Source organism: Eriocheir sinensis, chromosome 16 (genome assembly GCF_024679095.1).
Source record: "Eriocheir sinensis breed Jianghai 21 chromosome 16, ASM2467909v1, whole genome shotgun sequence".
NCBI classification, from domain to species: Eukaryota; Metazoa; Arthropoda; class Malacostraca; order Decapoda; family Varunidae; genus Eriocheir; species Eriocheir sinensis.
Window position 1 is genome coordinate 15,608,126 of NC_066524.1, and position 24,535 is coordinate 15,632,660.

Sequence of the window (24,535 nt, forward strand, 5' to 3'; positions counted from 1 at the left end):
AAGTATAAACAGCAGCATAGTATCTCTTCTGCAGTTGTGCCAAGGATGAACTAATGCATGACTCACCTCAAAGTGCTTGTACCTGTAGCAGTTCATGCGCTCGTTAGTGGTCATGCCGAGGATCAGGACCTGAGGGGGAGGGAGACGGTAAAAGTTAACACAGGTGATGATGGAAAGGGGGACACACACACACACACACACACACACACACACACACACACAGACACACACACACTCACACACACACTAAGAGAAGGAATAAACACCAGGAGCACAAGAGGACACAGTAAAAAATTGAGGAAGGGAAGATGCTTGAGAGACATAGAGAAATATAGCTTCCTGCAAAGAAATATAGAGGTTTGGAACAGTCTAAGTGAGGATGTAGTATCGGTGAAGTTGGATAAATACAGATACGGAGACGGGACCGCACGAGCGTAAGCCCCGGCCCTGTAAAACTACAACTAGGTAAATACAACTAGGTAGGTAAACACACACACACACACACACACACACACACACACACACACACACACACACACACACACACACTCTCTCTCTCACCTGGTAGAGCTGACATCCGAGCAGTGTGGCGACCCAGGCAGCATGCAGTAGGGCGTTGGCGGCCACCCATGACACCCAGGGCTCGCATGTTCCCACCAACCCAAGACCTGAGGTACCGAGAGGGCAGGTGTGGGGTCATGAGAGCAGGTGTGTGATTGAAGAGGAAGACGGGAGGGCAGGAAGACAGGATTATGAGGTACATGTATGAAAGGAAAGAGAGATGAGAGATTTGGGTTTATAAGGGCTGGTGTGTACTTAGAAAAGAAGGCAGATGTGTTTATGAAGGAAGACTGGAGTGTTACAGTACTTAGAACATTGACTGGACATAAGTATTGAAGATTACTTATTTAGAATGAGACACTAAATTTGGAATGCAGTTTTTTTTTTTTTTTTTTTTTTTTTTTTTTTTGAGGTAAAGAAACAGCTCAAGGGCAACAAAAAAAGGTTTAAAATAATAATAAAATAAAAGAAAGCCCGCTAATCACTGTTCCCACAAAGACAAAAGTAACGAACGGCCAAAAGAGAGGTCAATTTCAGGAGGAGAGGCGATTATTGGAGATTACTTATTTAGAATGAGACACTAATTTGGAATGCGTTATTGATTCTACTAAAATATGTTGTACTGAGGATGAATCACATTTGCAGCATAAAATACCTATACTTTTACAAACAATCAATAAACTCTAGGAAGCTTACCTGACCAGAAGCCTTGTTTGAGGAAGAAGATGCTGCACGCCCCATTCCAGAAGTAGAAGCAGCCCTGTAGCATGAAGCAGCACATCCCACACAGCATGATCAGGTAGCCGATAAAGTACTTCAGGTTGTTGGCGCCTGGAAGAGGAAAGTGTATAGAAAATGTCTCATAAAAGGGAAGCTATTATGATGATGACAGTAACAGCAATAACATTTTTCTACCCTAGTTGATAGTTACTGTTTTGGGTTTATCTTTACCATACAAATAAAATACTTCAGGTTGTTGGCATTGTTGTTGTTCATAAAGGGAAAGCTAATCTATTATAGCTGAGGACAGTGATGGCAATTGCGACTTTCCACCTGTACGCCCTTCATCACCCAACCCATCGTCCTCGGCCCCATGGCTCACCTATGCAGTTGCCGACCCAGGGACAGTGGTGGTCAAATTTGGCGATGCAGCGGTCACACACGGAGCAGTGCTTGGACCGGATGGGGCGGCGAACCAGGCAGGTCGAGCAAAACCACTGAGGTTCAAAGCCGTCCCGCTCTGCTAACTCAATGATGGTCTGGTGGGGGAGAAGGAAATAGGTTGGTTTTAATTTTTTCCTTCTCTGTTTCTCTGTCCCTCTCAAACTAATAAACTAACACAGCCCAACCTAACCTACCCAGATCCTGTTCCACTCTGACTAAACTCCACATTATATCAAGCATTGTAACCTAACCTACCCAGATCCTCTTCCACTCTGACTAAACTCCACATAAAGCATTATAACCTAACCTACCCAGATCCTGTTCCACTCTGACCAAACTCCACATAAAGCATTGTAACCTAACCTACCCAGATCCTGTTCCACTCTGACTAAACTCCACATTATATCAAGCATTGTAACCTAACCTACCCAAATCCTGTTCCACTCTGACTAAACTCCACATTATATCAAGCATTGTAACCTAACCTACCCAGATCCTGTTCCACTCTGACCAAATTCCACATTATATCAAGCATTGTAACCTAACCTACCCAGATCCTGTTCCACTCAGACCAAACTCCACATTATATCAAGCATTGTAACCTAACCTACCCAGATCCTGTTCCACTCTGACTAAACTCCACATTATATCAAACATTGTAACCTAACCTACCCAGATCCTGTTCCACTCTGACCAAATTCCACATTATATCAAGCATTGTAACCTAACCTACCCAGATCCTGTTCCACTCAGACCAAACTCCACATTATATCAAGCATTGTAACCTAACCTACCCAGATCCTGTTCCACTCTGATCAAACTCCACATTATATCAAGCATTGTAACCTAACCTACCCAGATCCTCTTCCACTCTGACTAAACTCCACATAAAGCATTATAACCTAACCTACCCAGATCCTGTTCCACTCTGATCAAACTCCACATTATATCAAGCATTGTAACCTAACCTACCCAAATCCTGTTCCACTCTGACCCAACTCCACATAAAGCATTGTAACCTAACCTACCCAAATCCTGTTCCACTCTGACCCAACTCCACATAAAGCATTGTAACCTAACCTACCCAGATCCTGTTCCACTCTGATCAAACTCCACATTATATCAAACATTGTAACCTAACCTACCCAGATTCTGTTCCACTCTGACCAAACTCCACATTATATCAAGCATTGTAACCTAACCTACCCAGATCCTGTTCCACTCTGATCAAACTCCACATTATATCAAACATTGTAACCTAACCTACCCAGATCCTGTTCCACTCAGACCAAACTCCACATAAAGCATTATAACCTAACCTACCCAGATCCTCTTCCACTCTGATCAAACTCCACATTATATCAAGCATTGTAACCTAACCTACCCAGATCCTCTTCCACTCTGACCAAACTCCACATAAAGCATTATAACCTAACCTACCCAGATCCTCTTCCACTCTGACCCAACTCCACATTATATTAAGCATTGTAACCTAACCTACCCAGATCCTGTTCCACTCAGACCAAACTCCACATAAAGCATTATAACCTAACCTACCCAGATCCTGTTCCACTCAGACCCAACTCCACATTATATCAAGCATTGTAACCTAACCTACCCAGATTCTGTTCCACTCTGATCAAACTCCACATTATATCAAGCATTGTAACCTAACCTACCCAGATTCTGTTCCACTCTGATCAAACTCCACATTATATCAAGCATTGTAACCCAACCTACCCAGATCCTGTTCCACTCTGATCAAACTCCACATTATATAAAGCATTGCAACCTAACCTAATCCAACATCCAACCTACCTCACCTGTTCCGCCCCTGTCCTTGCCTTTCCCTACCTAAAATAACCCAAACAAGTAAAACCAAACTAACCAGACCTAACCCAAATCTACTCCAATCCCAGACTAACCTAACCTAATGTAGCCCAACTTAACTTAATCCTACCTCATCAAACTCATGTCTAGTTATATTCCAACCCAACTTAAACCTAACCTAATCTAACTAAACACAAACTTACTTCAATCTAACCTAATCTAACCAAACCCCAAATGAACTCTTATCTAACTTATTCAAAACCTAATTTAAACAAACTCAGGAGTCTTGATACTACCCAACCTAACCTAATCTAGCTTCACTCAAACCTGCATTTATCTAACCTAACCAAACCTAACCTAGTCTAACCCAACCTAACCTAGTCTAACCCAACCTAACCTAGTCTAACCCAACCTAACCTAGTCTAACCCAACCTAACCTAGTCTAACCCAACCTAACCTAATCTAACCTCACCCAAAACCAATTTTCATCTAACCTGAGCCAAACTAACCTAACCTAACATACCCAAACTTAAACTAACCTAACCTAATCCTACTTAAATCTACCCCAATCTAACCTACCCAAACCTAACCTAACCTAATCCTACCCAAATCTATCCCAATCTAACCTAACCCTACCCAAACCCACCCCAATCTAACCTAACATGACTTGACCCAACCTGCCCTGCCATGTCTGACCTGATACTTCTGGGCCTGGTCTGCGGTGATGACTCCCGGGTCGCCTCGCCACGCCCTCATGAAGTTGTACCAGAGGAGGAGCGACGTGACGAAGAAGATGCCCGTCATGCTGGGACCCACGTACTCATGGATGTAGAGAACCCACGTCACGTAGCACCAGAACTGTGGGGGAAGGGGAGGGGATGGTGAAGGTGGTGTGGTGGTGATGGAGGGTGTCAGGTGTGGTGATGGTGGTGTAGGTTGCCAAGTGTAAAATGTGGTGTCATGTAGTGGTGGAAGAGGCGGAAGGTGCCAAATGTAAAATGTGGTGTGATGTAGTGGTGGAAGAGGAGGAAGGGAGTCAAAGGGAGAAGGGAAAAGTAAAGAAAAGATGCGTAGAAAAGTTGGAAAGTTTTGTTTAGTTGGCGCAATATCTGTGGTCATACGCCGGAGAGAGACAGAAGGGGAAGGAATTATAGGAGAAGGAAACAGCTGTCAAGTGTAAAATGTTGTGTGGTAAGGTGTGGTGGTAATCATTTGGCCTCAAGTACACCTTCCTACCATCTCACACTTAGAAACCCAGCCATTTTAAACTAAGAAGACTGACCATTTTAAACTTAAGAGGCCTTGCCATCACAAACTACCAAACCGCACATCTAACCCAAAAACAAAGAAAAATAATATTGGAATAGAAAGAAAGTGTTTGGTGGGTCATTGTAAGGGTAAGCAGTTGTAGGAGCAGTGAGTAGCAGGCTTTTTTTTTTCACATTTGTTTCCTTTTTTTTAATGCCTTTGAACTGACTCCTCTGCTGTAAAAAAAATAAAAAATAAAAAATAAAAAAAGCACAGACACGCAAACAGATGAATGGAGGCAGGGAGCTTTTAAAACGGCGAAAATAAAAAGGAATAGAAGAACATTTTGTGGGTATTCTTAACCCTATCTAATCCGACGTTTTCAAATTTCCGCACTCGTAACACCAAGCATTGTACTCATTTATCTAACCAACGATAACGCTCATGAACACTAAGTACTGGTACCGAATCAATAGTGTAAAACAATAATGAATAATGAGTGAAAAGAAGCTAGTGGAAAGTAATAAAAAAAAGTGTATCGTCTTGATCGAAGTGCCCGAGGGGAGGCCAGATCTGTCCCCCTTCGGATCAGATAGGGTTAAGTGTGATTGAGAACAGACAGACATTTGAAGGCACGGGGCTCTCTAATCACCTTGGTCGCCAGGTAGACAGCCATGGGCATCACCGTCATGAGCCGTTCATCAAAGAGGACGCGTGACACCCCGTAGATGATGATGTAGAGTGCCATGAATATCCCAATCTTGAGCACGTAGAGAAGGTTAAGCTGTAGCACCAGACCCACCGCGTAGAAGACGAGGAAAGGGGTCCCCATCATCGTCCAGTACCTTAGTGTCTGTCGGGAGAAGATGGGAAGAAGGATGGTGATGAAGTCTTGAATGGAAAAATATATGGTGTGTTAATATCTTTCGGGGAGAGGAAGGGAGTCAAAGGGAGAAGGGAAAAGTAGAGAAAAGATGCGATGAGAAGATGGTAAGAAGGTAGAAGTAGACGCACTGTAATAAATAAGGATGGTAATGAAAGAAAGGAGAAGCAAAGAGATGATACATAACACAGTGATAAAAAGGAGAGATAGTGGGACAGTACAGAGAGGAAAAATTATCGTGCAATATCTTAGTGTCTCTCTCCCTCTCACCTTGTCGTTGCTGATGCGGTAACAAATGTTTCTGGAGGACTTCTGCATCTCCTGAATCTTTTCGAGGACCTTCTTGTCCAGCCACTGTGTCTTCCTCTTCATGATGAGGCTGTACGCTGACTCACCCTGGCAGGAGAGAATGGGAGAAGTGCAGACTACCAGGAAGGCCAAGGAGGACATGGAGAAGGGTGGTGGAGGAAGATATGAGGAGGCTGAACATCACGGAAGAAATGGCTATGGACCGGCAACAGTGGAGGAGGCTCATATCCCGTCCAACCCCACCATAGGGAATAAATGGACGTTAAACGATGATGATGATGTAGCAGAAGTCATACACACCCACATCCACCCAAACGCACACACAGGGAAAGTAAAGAAATGGTATAGTAATGAATATATTGTACCTAGACAGTTATATTCAGGAGGGTTCATTGGTGGATTCACTGACTGGAGAACTGTCATGGTGCCGTAACTATAAACTATAAACTATACACACCCACATCCACCCACACGCACACACAAGGAAAGTAAAGAAATGGTATAGTAATGAATATATTGTACCTAGACAGTTATATTCAAGAGGGTTGGTTGGTGGATTCACTGACTGGAGAACTGTCATGGTGCCGCAACTATAAACTATAAACTATACGCACCCACATCCACCCACACGCACACACAAGGAAAGTAAAGAAATGGTATAGTAATGAATATATTGTACCTAGACAGTTATATTCAAGAGGGTTGGTTGGTGGATTCACTGACTGGAGAACTGTCATGGTGCCGTAACTATAAACTATAAACTATACACACCCACATCCACCCACACGCACACACAAGGAAAGTAAAGAAATGGTATAGTAATGAATATATTGTACCTAGACAGTTATATTCAGGAGGGTTGATTGGTGGATTCACTGACTGGAGAACTGTCATGGCGCCGCAACTATAAACTATAAACTATACACACCCACATCCACCCACAAGGAAAGTAAAGAAATGGTATAGTAATGAATATATTGTACCTAGACAGTTATATTCAAAAGGGTTGATTGATGGATTCACTGACTGGGGTATAATCATGGTGCCGCAACTATAGAGGCCTTATGGTATTGTATTTAGGCCACAGCAAAAGGTTATAAAAGAGAATGTTATAAAAGGACATGAGAATATTCAGCTTTCCTATCAGAGTAATAAAAGTCATACTCAAGAAAGTCCAGCAAAAATTTATGTATGAAGAAGCTTAAAAAAAGAATGAGATTTTTTAACTTTCAAAATAACAATAAATCAATGGAGTAAAGTATTAGCAGAATAAGTCATGAGTGCTGAAAACATTTGCAGTCTTAAAAACAAGTATAATAAGACCGTTTTACAGGACTGGATATTACAAGCTCAACTCAATTCAGCAAAAGAAAAGGTAAAAAGTAAAAACAATTAGACAAGAACACACACACACACACACACACACACACACACACACACACACACACACACACACCACAACAAGTAGACAACGAGGAGTTACTATTAGAAGAAGAAATTACCACTAGGAACACAAGAGGACATAGTAAAAAATTGAGGAAGGGGAGATGCTTGAGAGACAAATAAATATAGCTTCCCACAAAGAAATATTGAGGTTTGGAACAGACTAAGTGAGGATGTAGTATCAGCGAGAAGTGTGCAAAGCTGTAATGAAAAGTTGGATAAATGTAGATACAGAGACGGGACCACACGAGCGTAAAGCATGTAAAACTACAACTAGGTAAATACACACACACCCTTACCCTGGCATTAGCGATATCCACATTGGCACCGTGGTTGACCAGGACGCTGACGGCCCGGTGGTTCTTGGCGATGACGGCCCAGTGCAGCGCTGTGTTGCCGTGCAGACGGTCCGCCATGGAGGTGCTGGCGCCGAAGGTCAGGAGAAGTCGGGTCGGGTCAAGGCTGTGTCGAAGGGAGAGGTCAATGAGGGGTTAGCTTAAGTGATGAAAAAGAGAGGTTAACGAAGGGTCAGTTTGTGGGGTGAAGGAGAGGTTAATAAGGAGTCTCTTTAAAGGCTATGCTTATCAATTCACATCTACCATTCAAATTAGAGATAAAATTTGGAAAAACTCTTTGGGTGTATTTAGATGAGGTAAAAGATTTCACTATTATACTTAAGACATCTTTACCCACAACATACCCTTCCTTTCACCTCATTTTATCCTTATCCAAACTCTTTTTCCCTCCCTAATTCCCTTCTTTCCATCTACCATATCACTCTTTTCTATCTCTACCCACCACATTTTATCCTTACCCAAACTCTTTTTCCCTCCCTCTTTCGCTTCTTTGCACCCACCATATTACTCTTTTCTATCTCTACCCACCACATTTTATCCTTACCCAAACTCTTTTTCCCTCCCTAATTCCCTTCTTTGCACCCACCATATCACTCTTTTCTATCTCTACCCACCACATTTTATCCTTACCCAAACTCTTTTTCCCTCCCTCATTAGCTTCTTTGCACCCACCATATCACTCTTTTCTATCTCCACCCACCACATTTTATCCTTATCCAAACTCTTTTTCCTTCCCTAATTCCCTTCTTTCCACTCACCATATCACTCTTTTATATCTCTACCCACCACATTTTATCCTTACCCAAACTCTTTTTCCCTCCCTAATTCCCTTCTTTGCACTCACCATATTACTCTTATATCTCTACCCACCACATTTCATCCTTATCCAAACTCTTTTTCCTTCTCTAATTCCCTTCTTTCCATCCACCATATCACTCTTTTATATCTCTACCCACCACATTTCATCCTTATCCAAACTCTTTTTCCCTCCCTAATTCCCTTCTTTCCATCCACCATATCACTCTTTTATATCTCTACCCACCACATTTCATCCTTATCCAAACTCTTTTTCCTTCTCTAATTCCCTTCTTTCCATCCACCATATCACTCTTTTATATCTCTACCCACCACATTTCATCCTTATCCAAACTCTTTTTCCCTCCCTAATTCCCTTCTTTGCACCCACCATATCACTCTTTTATATCTCTACCCACCACATTTCATCCTTATCCAAACTCTTTTTCCTTCCCTAATTCCCTTCTTTCCATCCACCATATCACTCTTTTATATCTCTACCCACCACATTTCATCCTTATCCAAACTCTTTTTCCCTCCCTAATTCCCTTCTTTCCACCTCTTTCCCTCCACCAGATCCCTCTTTTCTATCTCCTAACATGCTTTCCCCCTATTCATCCACTTGGTTAACTTTTCCTACCTCATTTCATACACTTTGTCACTCTTACCAACACCATAACATGCTTTCCACTCTTTTCCATTCACTTAGTTATATCATTTCCCACCTAGTCACCCTTACCTACCTTTTCCACCCACTCAACTCCTATTCCCCACTTCCTTCCACTCACCTGGTCACCCTGTAGGCACTCCACATGAGGGGCGTCATTCCGTTCTTGTCCATGAGGTTGACGTTCGCGCCCCGGGCCACCAGGTACGCCACGATGGCAGTGTGGCCGAACTGGGCGGCCAGGTGGATGCAGGAGCAGCCCTCGCCGTCCCGCATGGAGGAGTCGGCGCCATGCTTCATCAACAACACGACCATCCCCAGGTGCCCTTGTCTGTGGCGGTGGTGGTGATGGTGGTGGTGGTGGTGGTGAGGAAGAAAAGTGTGGTTAGGTGAGGGGGTTTTGTCTTTTTTATAATAGTGAAAAAAGTTCAAGGGCAAAAAGAAAAACATAAAGAAAGCATTCTATACAAAAAAAACTCATTATGTCTATTTTCATGGTGTTGTTCCGGTAGTTATTCTTTGATTTTTATGGTGAAGAAGCTTGTGTACGGTACTTTTCTCCTTTCTTATCTTTTTTAGAGTAAGGGACAAAGAGCAAAAAATAGAAAAGAAATATATAAAAGAAGTCTGCTACCGTTATTTTCTGTGGGAGGGAGTTGTTAATCAGATGTTTTTTCTCTTTCTTTTTACAGTTAAGGAGGCAGCTCTAGGGCAAAACAACAAGGATAAAAAAAAGCCCCATATTTTTTTTTATGGTGAGGATAGTTGTGTATGGATTGGGTGTTTCTCTTCTTTTATTTACAACGAAGAAGGTGGCTTGTGTATTAGTATTATAATTATAAGTAGTACCAGAATAGTTTACCTGGTGGCCCAGTGCATAGGTGTGGACATCAACTCCCCGCCAACAGCATCCACTACTGCACCCTTGGAGATGTAGTACCTGTGGGGGGGAGGGGGATGACAGGACGGGTGAGAACAGATGGACGGTGACATGGTGGACACAAGGCAATAAATAAAAGAAAAACAATACATAAATGAGAAAGAAAACAATACAAGTCAATCAATCTGTATCAATCCCTTCAGGTAAATGACCAACAAACATTGAAATAAATAAATAAGAAAAAAAAGCTACAAACTATATAAAGATGATAAAACTGTGGCCCATATTCTCAAGACACTTTCAGCTCTCCCAACTAAAGTATTTCCAAAGGTCATAATGGAGATTAGTCAGATTCTCATAGGTGTTTTTAGCATTCATGGTGCAGAAGACTTGTCAAACTATCACTAGGCTCGTAAAACTACCCATGGAGATACCCACAACCTCTATGAAAGCCCAATCAAATGCGAGTGTGTCAATGTTTGAGAATACAAGCCAAAGAAACACAATCAGCTGAGACACCGACCTCACAATCTCTCTTCTGTTGTTGATCGCCGCCCAGTGTAGGAGCGTCACGTTCTCGCCGTCTCTCTTGTTTATGTCGTAGCCGGCCTCGATAAGCTCCTTGCACCTCTCGAACGCTCCATACTAACGAGGGAAGGAAGGAGGAGAGGTGGGATGTGAGACGGAAAGGGAAGAGGAGGAGAAGGATGTAGGTACTTTCTAGGGGTTTAGAATTATGGTTAGATACTTGCTGCTTCTCTCTCTTGATTTTTTTTCTGTATATATATTAATAGAAAATAATTTACTCCTCTCTCTCTCTCTCTCTCTCTCTCTCTTGATTTTTTTTTTCTGTATATATTAATAAAAAAATAATTTACTCTCTCTCTCTCTCTCTCTCTCTCTCTCTCTCTTTACTATTACTGAATTTCATTAACTTTCTTTTAATTCAAAGGAAAACTATTCATATACCTTTTGCTTTGTGATCTATAAGCTATGGTAGTTTTAGTCTCTCTCTCTCTCTCTCTCTCTCTCTCTCTCTCTCTCTCTCTCTCACCTGCGTCGCCTTAACAATATCAAATGTGCTGAAGTCAGACTCCGCTGTGTTGCGTGTGGTGGGCTCGGAGTTGTGGATGCTGCCGGCCCCCTCCTCGCCCCCCTCCGTCTCCCGCTCCACCCCATACAGGCCACTGGGGTTACACGCATCCTGGGGAAGGAGGGAAGGATATGTAGTGGGTTGGGGGTGTTTGCGGGGGTTAGTTTTGTTATTTTAGGTAATACTAATGTACATAAGTGGTAATTGTGTAATACTGGTGGATCAGTTCATATTAAGACCAAAATGATGTTCTAATATTCTTTTTTATGTGATGGTGGCATATGATCTTGTCCTCTTGTTGTTATGGGAGTATTATCATTGTATTATTTACGGATCATGTCACATTAAAGCCTGAATACTGCCTGATATTTCTATTTCCTGTTTTGTAACAATGGCATATGATTTTGTCTTCTTATTATCAAAGAAATAATTACTGTCATGCTTCCTTCTTCTTTCTCTTGATTTCTTCTTAAATATATATACTTAAAAGGAAGTTGCACATATAAGGATATTATATTTTTTTCCTGCTTTTTCTGGGAAACTATATTCTTACTCAGAATTATGGAATTCTGATAACAAAGCACAGCAACAGGAAGTGGTGTCTATAAATATTGCAACCTTGATTTTTACAGTTCTGGGAGAAAGCATGACTTGCAAAACTGAACAATAGTCATATTTCTATAGCAAAGGCTTGGGGAAAGTCTATATGAAATGACCACGCAGCTGAGAAACATGAAGCTGTACTTTAGACTAACATAAATAAATCAGAATCCTATGTACAAGCAAAACAATGAAGTGATATATAAATGCAATTACAGTTAACCTTGAGAAACCACTAGAAAACAAACCAATGCTATATCTATCTCCGACATATGGGATTATGATGTCTACTAAGCTTAATATATGAAAAATAAACTTGAATCGAACCAACAGAGGATGAGAACAAACTAATAAGGGTAACTGAGGTGGAATCAAGCGTAGGTCACCCTCCACTCTATTAATATGACTAAAACAGCACACACAGCACCTTCCCAGCACATACACAGCAGCCGCACTTTACATCACACCCACAGCCACAAATACAACCCTAAAAACATGCTCTAAATCCCCTAAATAACTGAGGTGAAATCTAGCACTGGTTACCATCCACTCTGTTATCAAGACTAAAACAGAAAATACAGTACGTTCCCAGCACGCACATCACACCCACAGCTAGAAATACATCCCTAAAAACACGCTCTAAATACCCCATAAGCTATATAAGAAAGGTAAATAACTGAGGTGAAATCTAGCAAAGGTTACCCTCCACTCTGTTATCAAGACTAAAACAGAAAATACAGTACGTTCCCAGCACGCACATCACACCCACAGCTAGAAATACAACCCTAAAAACACGCTCTAAATACCCCATAAGCTAAATAAGAAAGGTAAATAACTGAGGTGAAATCTAGCATAGGTTACCATCCACTCTGTTATTAAGACTAAAACAGAAAATATAGTACGTTCCCAGCACGCACATCACACCCACAGCTAGAAATACATCCCTAAAAACATGCTCTAAATACCCCATAAGCTAAATAAGAAAGGTAAATAATTGAGGTGAAATCTAGCATAGGTTACCATCCACTCTGTTATCAAGACTAAAACAGAAAATACAGTACGTTCCCAGCACGCACATCACACCCACAGCTAGAAATACATCCCTAAAAACACGCATAGGTTACCCTCTACTCTGTTATCAAGACTAAAACAACACCCACATCACCTTCCCAGCACATACACAGCAGGCACATCACACCCACAACTACAAATATAACCCTAAATACAAGCTTAAAATGCCCCATAAGCTAAATAACAAAAGTATATCTCCTCGTTAATTTCCGAGATACGGGTAACGCTGAACAGAATGTAGCCTCGTCTTTCCCGTTCTTCCCGTATTCCTGCCTTAAATATACTATAAAAATGATACGAATACAACCCTAACAACACGCTTAAAATCCCTCAAAAGCTAAATAATATAAATAAATCTCCTTGACAATTCCCAAGATACGGGGGACGCTGAACAGAATGGCTCCTCGTCCCTCCCTTTCTCCCCGCCCCTCCCGGCTGTTACTGGTTTACATATGTAGGGAATAATGAGTTTTATGTTTTTTGTGGTTAATTTGAGGTGGGAAGACCCGCTGTCACTCACCTGGCCCATCAATTCGACCGGGTTGCAAGACGGGTCCACCTCGCCAGCCATGTTTGTTTTTACAGCTGTTTGGCGTCGTCTGCACGGGGCCTCCAATACAACTTTTTCCTCTATTTGCTACTTTTGACTTGATTTTCTGTCTAAATATGATAAATTGAGCTAAAGAAGGATTATATTTTATCTCTCTACATCCAGGGTCATGTGTTTTATTCTTTGGCGGCGTCTGTACGGGGCCTCCAATACAACTTTTTCCTCTATTTGCTACTTTTGACTTGATTTTCTGTCTAAATATGATTAATTGAGCTAAAGAAGGATTATATTTTATCTCTCTACATCCAGGGTCATGTGTTTTATTCTTTGGCGGCGTCTGTATATACGGGGCCTCCAATTAATACAACTTTTTCCTCTATTGGCTACTTTTGACTTGATTTTCTGTCTAAATATGATTAATTGAGCTAAAGAGTGATTATATTTTATCTCTCTACATCCAGGGTCATGTGTTTTATTCTTTCTCGGCGTCTGTACGGGGCCTCCACTGCACTTTTTTTTTCCTATTTGCTAATTTTGACTTGATTCTCTGCTTTTATGTACTTTATTTAGGTTTGAAAATGATCTTAATTTATATACTGTCATGTTCAAGGTCGTATATGATATTTTAGGGGCCCAATGCGTTTTTTTTCCTATTTGCTACTTTTGATTTGATTCTCTGCCTTTATATGTACTTTACTTAGGTTTTAAAATGATCTTACTTTATATACTGTCGTAAATTTATCTTAGGGCTCGTATACTTTATTTTAGGGGCCGGCCTCCTATGCAACTTTTTTTTCCTATTTGCTACTTTTGACTTGATTCTCTACCTTTATGTACTTTACTTAGGTTTGAAAATAATCTTACTTAATTTGTACGCTGTCGTAAATTTATCTTAGGGCTCGTATACTTTATTTTAGGGGCCTCCTATGCAACTTTTTTTTCCTATTTGCTACTTTTGACTTGATTTTCTGCTTTTATGTACTTAATTTAGGTTTGAGAATGATCTTGCTTTATATAATGTACGTCATGTTCAAGGTCGCATATGAAATTTTAGGGGACTCCAATGCAACTTTTTTTTTCTATTTGCTACTTTTGACTTGATTTTCTGTTTATATATACTTAATCTGGCTTAAACACTACTTTCTTATATCTATCTTCATGTCTAAAGGGTCGTTTATTTCATTTTGGCGTCGATAGTTAAGGGGCCTTCAACTGTACGTTATTTTCCCCATTGCATACTTTTTACTCGATTTCCCCTATATATAAGTTCAGTTGTGTTTAAACATGATATTTTCTTCACCTGCAACAATAAACTATCAATCAATCAATCTATTATCAGGGTCGTCGTCTGTTCGGGACCTCAAACTTTTTCCCATTACGTCATACTCAATTTTCCGTTTGTATGTATTTGATTAGGTTCAAACACGACTTTATTCTATCTATTTTCATGTCCGGGAAATACAAAACTTGCGGAAAGGTTTTTTTTTGTCCTGTCAGTCACTACGGATCAACCTCTACAATGGAGCTTAAGGAGTAACAAAGACACCAGTAGCTGCCTATAGTGCCTGCAAGCTTTTTTTGAGGGGCCTCTTAATTGGGCGACCCCGGGGCCGTATACACAAATATTCTAAGAATAATACTAAGCCTTGCACTTAACAACTTTTAGCTAAGCATAGGCCCTTAAGTATTACTTAGAATTCCCCTTAGCGGACTCTAAGCTAAGTATTTTTTGAGCAAAATACCGGTATGAAGTGCATCGCATAGCAAAACGACAACTTGCAAAAGCATTGTATATAGCTACCACAGTACATATTATGCAAAGATGAAATAGCTATAATGAATTCAACACGTTATCTATCTGTACACAAAAGCTTGTTTGGAAACAATAGACACATCAATGGAGTAAATGATCGACATAAACGAGCCTTCTTCTTCTTCCTCTTGTGGTCTTTATTGCCTATGATCGTTATAAAGGTGCATCTTTTCATGTTTCCGGTGTACATCCACTATTCTTTTATGTGTTTTGGTAAAATATGTATATTACTGCCCTGACGTCGTCTCCTCAGCCGCCGGTGACAACAAAGGCGTAGCGCGAAGCGTATCACACGGAATTACCACATAATAAAGTAGACAAGTCAAAAACAAACTAAATCTAACCAGACCTGCCCAAACCTAACTATACCTAGCCTATGACCAACCTAACCTGACCCCTCTACCGCCAAAATGCAATGTGCTAAGATGCGTTAATTCACACTCCTCAATAGTTTGAAGTTTCTTCAATATTCAAGCTGTTTGTCAGTGTACTGTATTCAGAGACCAACATACAACACATAATGCACTAGCCTCACGTGAGATGGCTACCATAATTTCAGACTCGTGTGTTCAGTGACTTTCTTGTTTATTTATTTTTATATATATCAACTTTCAGTCAGGTTACTCTGGTATATCTTTGCCTCAGTGGGTCAAGGCACACAATCATTAGTACTATTATAAAATGTTCTAATGTTTCCCGAGCTTCTACACCTATCTGCTGTACTATAGATAGGTATAGGTACTTCTCCATTCACAGAGGCCACTTTTCTCAACTATCTTTGACAGGTCTCCCATTCACATTGTTTCACTCTGCTCCAGTGTCATCATATGCTTTCCCTCTCTGTATATTTCCTTTTCCAAAGGGGATTGTCTTGAATTTCCAGTGTTATATTAATTTGGCCCACCGGTGTTCACTCATTTCCTCTCTTTGAAACTCAGCTTCCCTTTGTTAACCTTTCTCAGAAGCTTCACCATTTCCCCTGAGAGCATGTGAACACTATCATGCCAACTGGTCTTGAATGACTTCTAATCTCCCGACATCTTAAGTGTTAGTTTTGCTGACCCATACAAGATAGCTGTGGGGTTACTACCTTCCCCATCCAAAAGCAACTTCCATATTCATACTGGCTAATTTCCCTTCTCTACCGCTGATATTAACACACGTCATTTTCCTTACCTTGGCTTCATTCAGTTTTCTTTGTGCTTTCTCCTATGGCCTCCTTGCTTATCTCAAATGCTAAATAACCATGTGTTTCTATTACCTCTAAGATATTGTTTCCCAGCACCCACTGTCCTACTGCTGGTGTGAATTTCCATTATTATGTTTAAAGATAAGTTTCCATTCCATACCAAAGTCATTTAGGATCAGGCAAAATCCTTCCACTAATACTACATCATCTGCATAACCTAGGCAAAGCAATACAACTTCTGATGTGTGGGGCTTTATACTTTTGCCTATATCCACATATACACATGGAGGAGGGGGAATGATTATGAGCAGAAAGGATTGATTGATTATGTGGCAGTAGATGGAAGACTGAGAAAGGATATCTGTGACGCGAAGGTAGTAAGCGGGATGTTCGATGGCTCTGACCATCTTGCAAAAGTGGGTGTTTGAAAAGAAAGGTGAAGTAAAAAAGGAAATACTGAAGATAGAAAAGTTACAGGAAAAAAGAAATAAAAGATGAGTATAACGTGAAATGGCAGATGCCTTAAGTGAAAAATGGGAAAGTGTGAAAGTACAGATACTGAAAAAGTTTTTAGAACATTTAAAGAAGTAGTGTTAACTACAACAAAAAAGTGGTAGGGATGAAAATGATGAGAGATGGAAAAAGAAAAGGAAATTCATGGTGGACAGAAGAGATAAGGAGGATAGTAAGAGAGAAAAGGGAACTTTTTTAAGAAAACTTAAGAAAGAAATGTGGTTGAGCAAGTAAAAAGGGAAAGGAAAAAGAAATATAGAGAATGCAAAATGAAATTAAAACAAGCAATAAAAGAAAGTAAGAAGAGAGTTGGTGAAGACTTTGGAAAAGACTAAGTGAAAAATATAAAGGGAACAGGAAATCATATTGGAAAGAAGTAAAAAACGAAAGAAAAGCATCACCCCAATAATATCTCCCCAAGGAAAATTAATGAAGTTATGGGTGAGAATGGAAAGATGTTCAAAGACGGGGAAGCTGTGAAAGAGACATAGAGAGAATATTTCAAAAACTTAATGAGTTTTGATGATGGACGTCCAGCAGCTGTTACAGCAACAGTTTTGAGCGGAGGTAGAGGAGGAGTATATAAAGAAAGAAGTATAACATATGAAGAAGTAAATCAGGCATTAAAAAGATTAAAAAATGGAAAAGCAGAAGGAACTGATGGAATCAATCAGATATTTTCCTTCAGGATGGTAGTAGAAAAAATAATAGCAAAAGGAAAGAAACTATCGCTGCCTTCATGGACTTTGAAAAAGCTTATGACAGATTCGATTGGATTGCATTGTGGGATGTTTTAAAGATTTATGGTGTGGGAGGAAAACTGTTTAGTGCAATAAAGTCTTTCTATGAGGATGCATCTGCATGTGTCAAAATTGGTGGAGAAACAAGTGAACATTTTGAGATAAAGGTGGGATTAAGGCAGGGGCGTGTCATGTCACCATGATTGTTCAATATTTATATGGATGGTGTCATGAGAGAAATAAAGGGCAAAGTTGGAGTAAAAATGTACGCTGAGGGAAGGCAGTGGGTGCTGAATTCAATCCTGTTTACTGATGACACAGTGCTCATTGCAGAAAATTAAAGTGACTTACAAAACTTGGTCAGTGATTTTCATAGCGTCTGTAAAAGGAGAAAGCTGAAAGTAAATGTCAACAAAAGTAAAGTGATGGTTTGTGAGGGAGTAGAAGTGAAGTTGTAGATTTTGTATGCCCATATAGAGTGGGAACTGAATGTGAAAAAGAATGCAAAATAATTCTGAATGGTGAAGAAATGGAGGAGGTCAATGAGTTTAAGTACCTTGGATCAGTTATCAGTTGAAAATACAATAATAGTACCAACCCTCACATATGCAAGTGAAACATGGGCCTTGAATGAAAGTCAGAGGTCTAGAGTGCAGGCAGTGGAAATGAGTTATTTGAGGAGTGCTTGTGGTGTGACTAGAATGGATGGAATAAGTAATGAAAGTGTGTATGAGCGTTTTGGAATGTGTCACGGGGGTGAAGGGAATAAGTGACTTTAAAGCGATTTGGCCACATGGAGCGAATGGAGGAGAGTAAGATGACCAGAAGGGTGTATGTGAGATTGAGGGAGGGAATGTTAGAGGACGACCTCCAGTGAAATGGAGAGATAGGGTGCAGGAGTACGTTAGGGAGAAGGATGAGATCCTTGAGAAACTTTGTGCTGGCAAGGAGGGTGTGTCCGGAGAGAGATAGTTGGTTACTTCTGCGGTGGTCTTGCCCTGGTGGGAGCTCCTAAGAGCAGGCGTCGATGAGATGATGATGATGAATGAATTGAGAGGAATCACAGCAGAAATGTTGAAGTGTGGAGATGAAGTTACTATATGAATGGTCAAGATATGTGAAGTGGCCTGGGAAGGGGGGGGGGGAGGTCCCAGCAGACTTGACAAAAGCCATCATGGTCCCAGTTTACAAGGGGAAGGGCAGGAGAGGGGAGGTGGGAGTTGTAGGGTATAAGTCTGCTGAGTGTAGGCTACCTGGAAAGGTATATGGAAAAGTCCTAATTGAGACTGTAAAGACTTACAGAAGAGAAAATCAGTGAAGAACAAGGAGACTTCAGGAAGGGAAGAGGATGTGTGGATCAGATATTTTCCTTCAGGATGGTGTTTTATTAGAAAAAATATTAGCAAAAGGAAAAAATACTATGCTGCCTTCATGGATCTAGTTATTCTAAAGAAAGTTTATGACAGAGTTGATTGGCTGGCATTGTGGGACATCTTAAAGATATATGGTGTGGGAGGAAAACTGCTTTATGCAATAAAGTCTTTCTATGAGGATGCATCTGCATGTGTCAAAATTACTGGAGAAACAAGTGAACATTTTGAGATGAAAGTGGGCTAAGGAAGGGGTGTGTCATGTCATCGTGGTTGTTCAATATTTATATGGATGGTGTTATGAGAAATGAAGGGCAAAGTTGGCGAAATTGAAGTAAAAATGTATGCTGATGACACGGTGCTCAATGCAGAAAATGAAAGTGACTTACAAAATTTGGTCAGTGTTTTTGATAGTGTATGTAAAAGGAGAAAGTTGAAAGTAAATGTCAACAAAAGTAAAGTGATGGTTTGTGAGCGGAGTAGAAGGGAGGTTGTAGAGTTTGTATGCCCATATAGAGTGGGCATTGAATGTGAAAAGAATGCCAAATAATTTTGAATGGTGAAGAAATGGAGGAGGGTAATGAGTTTCAGTACCTTGGATCAGTTATGTGTAAGCATGGTGGTACAGAAGGAGAGAAAAGAGAAAAGGCATTGCAAGGATTGATTGATTGGAGGAGAAGCTGCGGATCCATCTCTGGCATGCCATCTCATTGTTGGGGGCTGAATTTCTCCATGGCATGGACTGGACCTCTGCCGGACAGCTGGAGAAAGCTGCCATGGCACAAACCCGACTGATGGAGACAACTGATTTCTTCTTCCACATCATGTTTGGCCCTGAAATATGAGTACAAGTTCAAATAAACAACATAATATATATATATATATATATATATATATATATATATCTATATATATATATCTAGATATATATCTATATATATATATATATATATTAATTGGATGTTTTTCTTGATTAGTGTACTATACTAAAAGAGGTTAACCTGGTAGCTGCAGGGATCATGTTTCTTAAAGGTCCCTCGAGCAAGAAAATGAGAAAAAATCATCACTCACGCAAACCATTTCATAATATATATCAACACATTTGTGATCAGTTTATGCATCATCTATTTTTGGGGGTTTATATCATGGCAAAAATGTGGCCCATCGCTGGTACAGGGTAAAGCCATAAATTTGGCCTGTTGCTGCTACCAGGTTAAGTTGGACTATGAATGGGCAGATGTTGTTTTAAGAGCATCTGAAATAAACTTATGGGACTGATATATGATAATTAAATCTGTGATATTTATTAAGATGTGTCCAGTGATTTAATTGGCAAAGAACTGCAAAACACAAGCTAAGAAAATAAAAGTACTGAACTGATTGACGTATCGACACAGGAAATGGCCGTCGGAGAAATAAGAATGGATTAGTAATTAATATACCCGAAGCAAGAACTAAAAGACATTGCATCAACATAAGTATGTGATAAAATAACAGGCATTATCTACATGAGTTATTTACTGCACAGTGCACACTATATGGGCTGGCAACATTGTCTTATTTTCTAGCAATTGAAGTTGCTTATATTGTGCATTATATTCTTGCATGGGAATGATTGCTTGATGCTGGATGACAAAAACTAAATGATTAAACAATAATGTTATGTGGCGAATACCAGCTTGAGGTCACTCTAGGTCTAGGAGGACTTGCTCGTTGTTGTCAATGTCATCACGATCACTGCAAATAGATACATTACAATTAGAAATGCTTTGGTACCTGCCCTATATCTATATCTATACTTGTCCAGAAGTCAAAACTCTTGACTCATGGACCAATTTGCAATTTTTTTTGTTCAAAAAGATTTTAGCATTGTTGATTGACTTTAATAGCTATTTGGGAGTAAGACTAAGAATAATCATAAAATTCACTTTTAAATCTTCATAAGAAAGGAAGCTGCAAATAACAAAAGCCATAATATACTGTGAACTAATTAATTTCAAATGTGAAAAAAGACATGACCAAAACAAATTAAACAATACTACAATGCTAGCTAGCATGGGTATTAGTATCATTTGCAACACCAGGGATTCCTGGGAGGTATTTTACAGAAAGGATAGCTACCGTTAGTTAAGTAGGATCAATGAGGTTAGGTGACGTTTATACATTTTTGTTAAGTTAAAATAAGGCAACATTCTGAATGATAGTTAGTTTGGTAAAAAATTTACGTCCAAAATCAAAATGTTTGTTTAAAAAATAGTCAGTAACACAAATCGGAAATTTATCTGAGTTAGGAGAGGTGAACTTATATTAAGTTAGGTATGTCAGAGCAAGGTTTCTAAACAAGTTGATTTAGGATTAAAGGAAAAAAGTCATAAGTGATGCAAGCTTGAGTACTAGAGCAAGTTCGGTTTAAGAGCTACCGGTACGTCAAATTGATTTGGTTTGGTTACTAAAAATAAGCAAAGGAAGGTAATTTTGTTAGGACACTTCTGACATTTAAGTTAGGTTGAAAATATCAACTTTTCTAAATAATTGTTGATTTGGTTAAAACTGGCTATCTTAAATAACAGATTAAGTTGAAATAACTATATGTCAATGATAAATTTACCCAGGTTAGGTTTGGTTTATCACTGCTGGGAGGTTAGTCAAGTAAAAATTAAATAACAGACACTAGTGACCCAAATAGGTATTGTTTAAGGTTTGGTAAGATTGGTGGGAAACGTTTGTTGAAGTCAGTCACAAGATTAACAGGTGTGTTAGGTTTAAAGAGTTGAATATTGTAAAGGATAAGTCTGGCGAGGTAAAATATTGGCTCACCTGTGTTCGTTCCTTGGGCAGGAGTCTGTGGCTGCCGGTGTTGATCACAGGTAAGATACACGTGCGCCAGTGATGACTGGACCTTCACAGACTACCTAAGGTGAGTGATAACAGACACTGGATGCCCTCCAGGCGATGGCTGGGGGCTGTATAACGCCAGCCACACACTGCGGCCCGCGGGGCTTCCAGCAAGGTTACTCCCAGGGCTCCTTGTGTGACAGCCTGTGGATGGTGGCAGGCGCTCACCAGCCATCGCTTGGAGGGTCTCCAGTGTCTGTTATCACTCAATCTCTGTCAGTCTGTGAAGGTTGCACCTACATTCTACCTGTCGGCGAACACCACTTCAGTCGTGATGGCCATGTAGGTGTTTCCAAGGTCCGCCTCGCCGAACCACTCATCTCAGCACGGTCAGCACAGTCCACAGATATTTCAGGATGAGTTTCAAATCATTACACGCCTCCAATTCGTCTAGACGAGGCAGATATATTAGGAGGTGATGCCTTTCATCCCGCTGTAATCCACCATGTTGCAATACTTATGCATTTTTAACGGTGCTAAGGGAGCCCCTTCCCCGCCTTAAATTTTCCGCCCGCTAAGTGCTCCAGCTTCAGCGCTAAGCGGCCCAGCGCCATTTTAAGTAGAAAACTTAACGATTCTTTGCCGTTAAGTGCACTTAGCGATGCTAAGAACGTTTGTGTATACCGCCCCCGGCCCGTTAGTGGCGCAGGCGAATTTTATTTATAGTGGCTGCCGTGATGTGTGACTCTTGCTTGACACATACTGCCCCCCCCCCCGGTGCTCCTCTTGACCAAAGTCACTGAAGTTAGGGTTGATTGAAGATCTGGGCAGCATGTGGGTAATCTTCAGCCACTCGACAATGGTATGAAAAAGCAGCGTGTTTCAATAGGACTCGAACCTTTCCTGTTCTCTCCCTTTTCCCCATCCTCTTATCAATATTTGAACCTCGATCTTCTATTATGTTATATTGACTTCATCCATTGGACTCCAGCTGTTCCTCGATGTCTTTTGTTTACCCCGGATAAGCCTGAACACACCCACATTCTTATCATATGTCAACATCATTGACTGATATGATAAGAATGTGTGTGCCGGATATTGATTCAACAGCAGTCAGTCAGCAGTGCGTTACCACGGTGAGCTCTCCTCCTGCCGTGGCCCATTGAGATCTAAGAGCGAACTCTCACATCGAGATCATGGAGGCAAAATCATGTCCAGCGTGCAGAAACCCTTGGAATCATGAAGATCATCTTCCAGTGATGTTGCCTGCTTGTGGACACAGCTTCTGCAAGAATTGTCTTGTAATGATGCATAAACATGACAAGTGTAGTAGGTGCCCCACATGCAGGAAGGAGTACAAAGATATAAAGCCTGAAGATCTTCCAGCAAACTTTGCCTTACTGGACCTTATTGACTCAAGTGCGCAGGATGGACCTGGACCAAACCCCGGATCTCCTGACGTACTGCCTAGTGGATCTCCTAGTGAGCCTCCTAAACGTGATTCTGGAAAGGGTATACCTGTTTGTGCTGCTGGAGGAGCTGTTGGAGGACTAACTGCAGTGGCTGCAGTACCTGCTGGAGTGACAGCTGTTGGATTTACTTCCTCAGGCATTACTGCTGGTTCCTTGGCTGCAAAAATGATGTCTTTATCTGCCAGGTTTTATGGAGGAGGGGTTCCTGCACGTGGTGTGGTAGCTACACTCCAGTCAATAGGGGCTGTTGGACTAGGTGTGACTGGAACTGCTATTTTTGGTGTTATTGGAGTAGCTGCAGGTGTACTGGCTGCCAAGGTGATTCATGAAACATATCGCAAAGAGGAAAAAGATGATGAACCTAGAAAAGGAAATTAGAAAAAAACATGCAAAACACTGCAAATATACACACACACACACACACACACGAGTAGTTTAAAGCAAAGTTTGACCAATTGAGACTCAGAGATGGGACCACATGAGTGTAGCTTGCTTCCTGCATATCACAATTAGGGAAATACACACACACACAGGCACACACTTTGGGGAAAACAATTGTAATAAATCACGGCTTATTTTAAGATATTCATTATTTATTTAAAAATCTGTAATAAAATACCTTTTTATTATCTGTAAATCTTTGTAATAAGGCACAGCATATACTGCAAGATATTGAAGTAATAGCAAGAATAAAGAAGTAATGAAGGTTTTTACTAAGTAGTATTCAAATTCAGTAAATATTGTGTAACAAACTTTTTCATGCAATTATAACAAAAGGATAATAAAATCTAGTATAACAATATAAAAGTTTCAATATACTCCAACATGTCAAAATACTTACAAAATTTCTAGGTTCTTTTCTAGTTTTCATAATTGAGCACCTTATACTGACCTAATGAAAGGCACAAAGTATACCAAAGTGAAGCTGTCAAAGGCTTTCAACACTCACAATTAATGACTTTCATAGAGATTGTACGAGTATTTCCCTATGTAGTTTTATGAGCCTAGTGATGGTTTGACGAGACTTTTGCACTATGAATGTGAATAACACTTTAATTTTCCCTGTGGCCTATGGAAATACTTGCTGTGAAGCCGAAAGGATCTGAAAATATAGGCCACAGTTACATAAAGCATTAGGAGCCCAAGGTTGGTA

General features: G+C 40.4%; 2 protein-coding genes and 1 long non-coding RNA gene across 21 annotated transcripts in view; 1 reads left to right on the plus strand and 2 right to left on the minus strand.

Annotated features, from left to right (window-relative positions):
* The window catches only part of LOC126999364 (palmitoyltransferase Hip14-like), a 29,215-nt gene extending 15,743 nt beyond the window's left edge, over nt 1-13,472 (minus strand). For all 19 annotated transcript variants that reach the window (XR_007753305.1, XR_007753299.1, XR_007753295.1 and 16 more), the window contains exons 1-13: nt 13,421-13,472; nt 11,191-11,340; nt 10,660-10,781; nt 10,119-10,196; nt 9,378-9,587; nt 7,738-7,900; nt 5,957-6,082; nt 5,456-5,656; nt 4,252-4,413; nt 1,664-1,820; nt 1,258-1,392; nt 562-668; nt 67-129 (exon numbers count right to left, since the gene is read on the minus strand). Coding sequence is in view for 1 of the 19 variants with exons in the window: in XM_050861909.1 (XP_050717866.1) it covers nt 67-129; nt 562-668; nt 1,258-1,392; nt 1,664-1,820; nt 4,252-4,413; nt 5,456-5,656; nt 5,957-6,082; nt 7,738-7,900; nt 9,378-9,587; nt 10,119-10,196; nt 10,660-10,781; nt 11,191-11,340; nt 13,421-13,471 (1,725 nt within the window). In the remaining 18 variants the exon portion in view is untranslated. The remainder of the gene's footprint in view (nt 1-66; nt 130-561; nt 669-1,257; nt 1,393-1,663; nt 1,821-4,251; nt 4,414-5,455; nt 5,657-5,956; nt 6,083-7,737; nt 7,901-9,377; nt 9,588-10,118; nt 10,197-10,659; nt 10,782-11,190; nt 11,341-13,420) is intronic.
* A 5,513-nt stretch (nt 13,473-18,985) lies between these two features.
* LOC126999373 (uncharacterized) lies at nt 18,986-22,590 on the minus strand. The gene is made up of 3 exons (XR_007753316.1): nt 21,893-22,590; nt 20,751-20,812; nt 18,986-19,909 (listed from the first exon to the last, which is right to left on the minus strand). It is a non-coding gene; the product is annotated as an uncharacterized LOC126999373 (long non-coding RNA).
* Nucleotides 22,591-22,975: 385 nt separating this feature from the next.
* LOC126999378 (interferon alpha-inducible protein 27-like protein 2B) lies at nt 22,976-24,438 on the plus strand. Its single transcript, XM_050861924.1, has one exon. It carries the CDS (start codon nt 23,107-23,109, stop codon nt 23,758-23,760), a length of 654 nt encoding a protein of 217 aa, XP_050717881.1. The 5' UTR covers nt 22,976-23,106; the 3' UTR covers nt 23,761-24,438.
* The last annotated feature ends 97 nt before the right edge of the window (nt 24,439-24,535 follow it).

Bases quoted from the DNA above. Each gene is read 5' to 3' on its own strand.
- LOC126999378 (XM_050861924.1), top strand. From the start codon at position 23,107: ATGGAGGCAAAATCATGTCCAGCGTGCAGAAACCCTTGGAATCATGAA.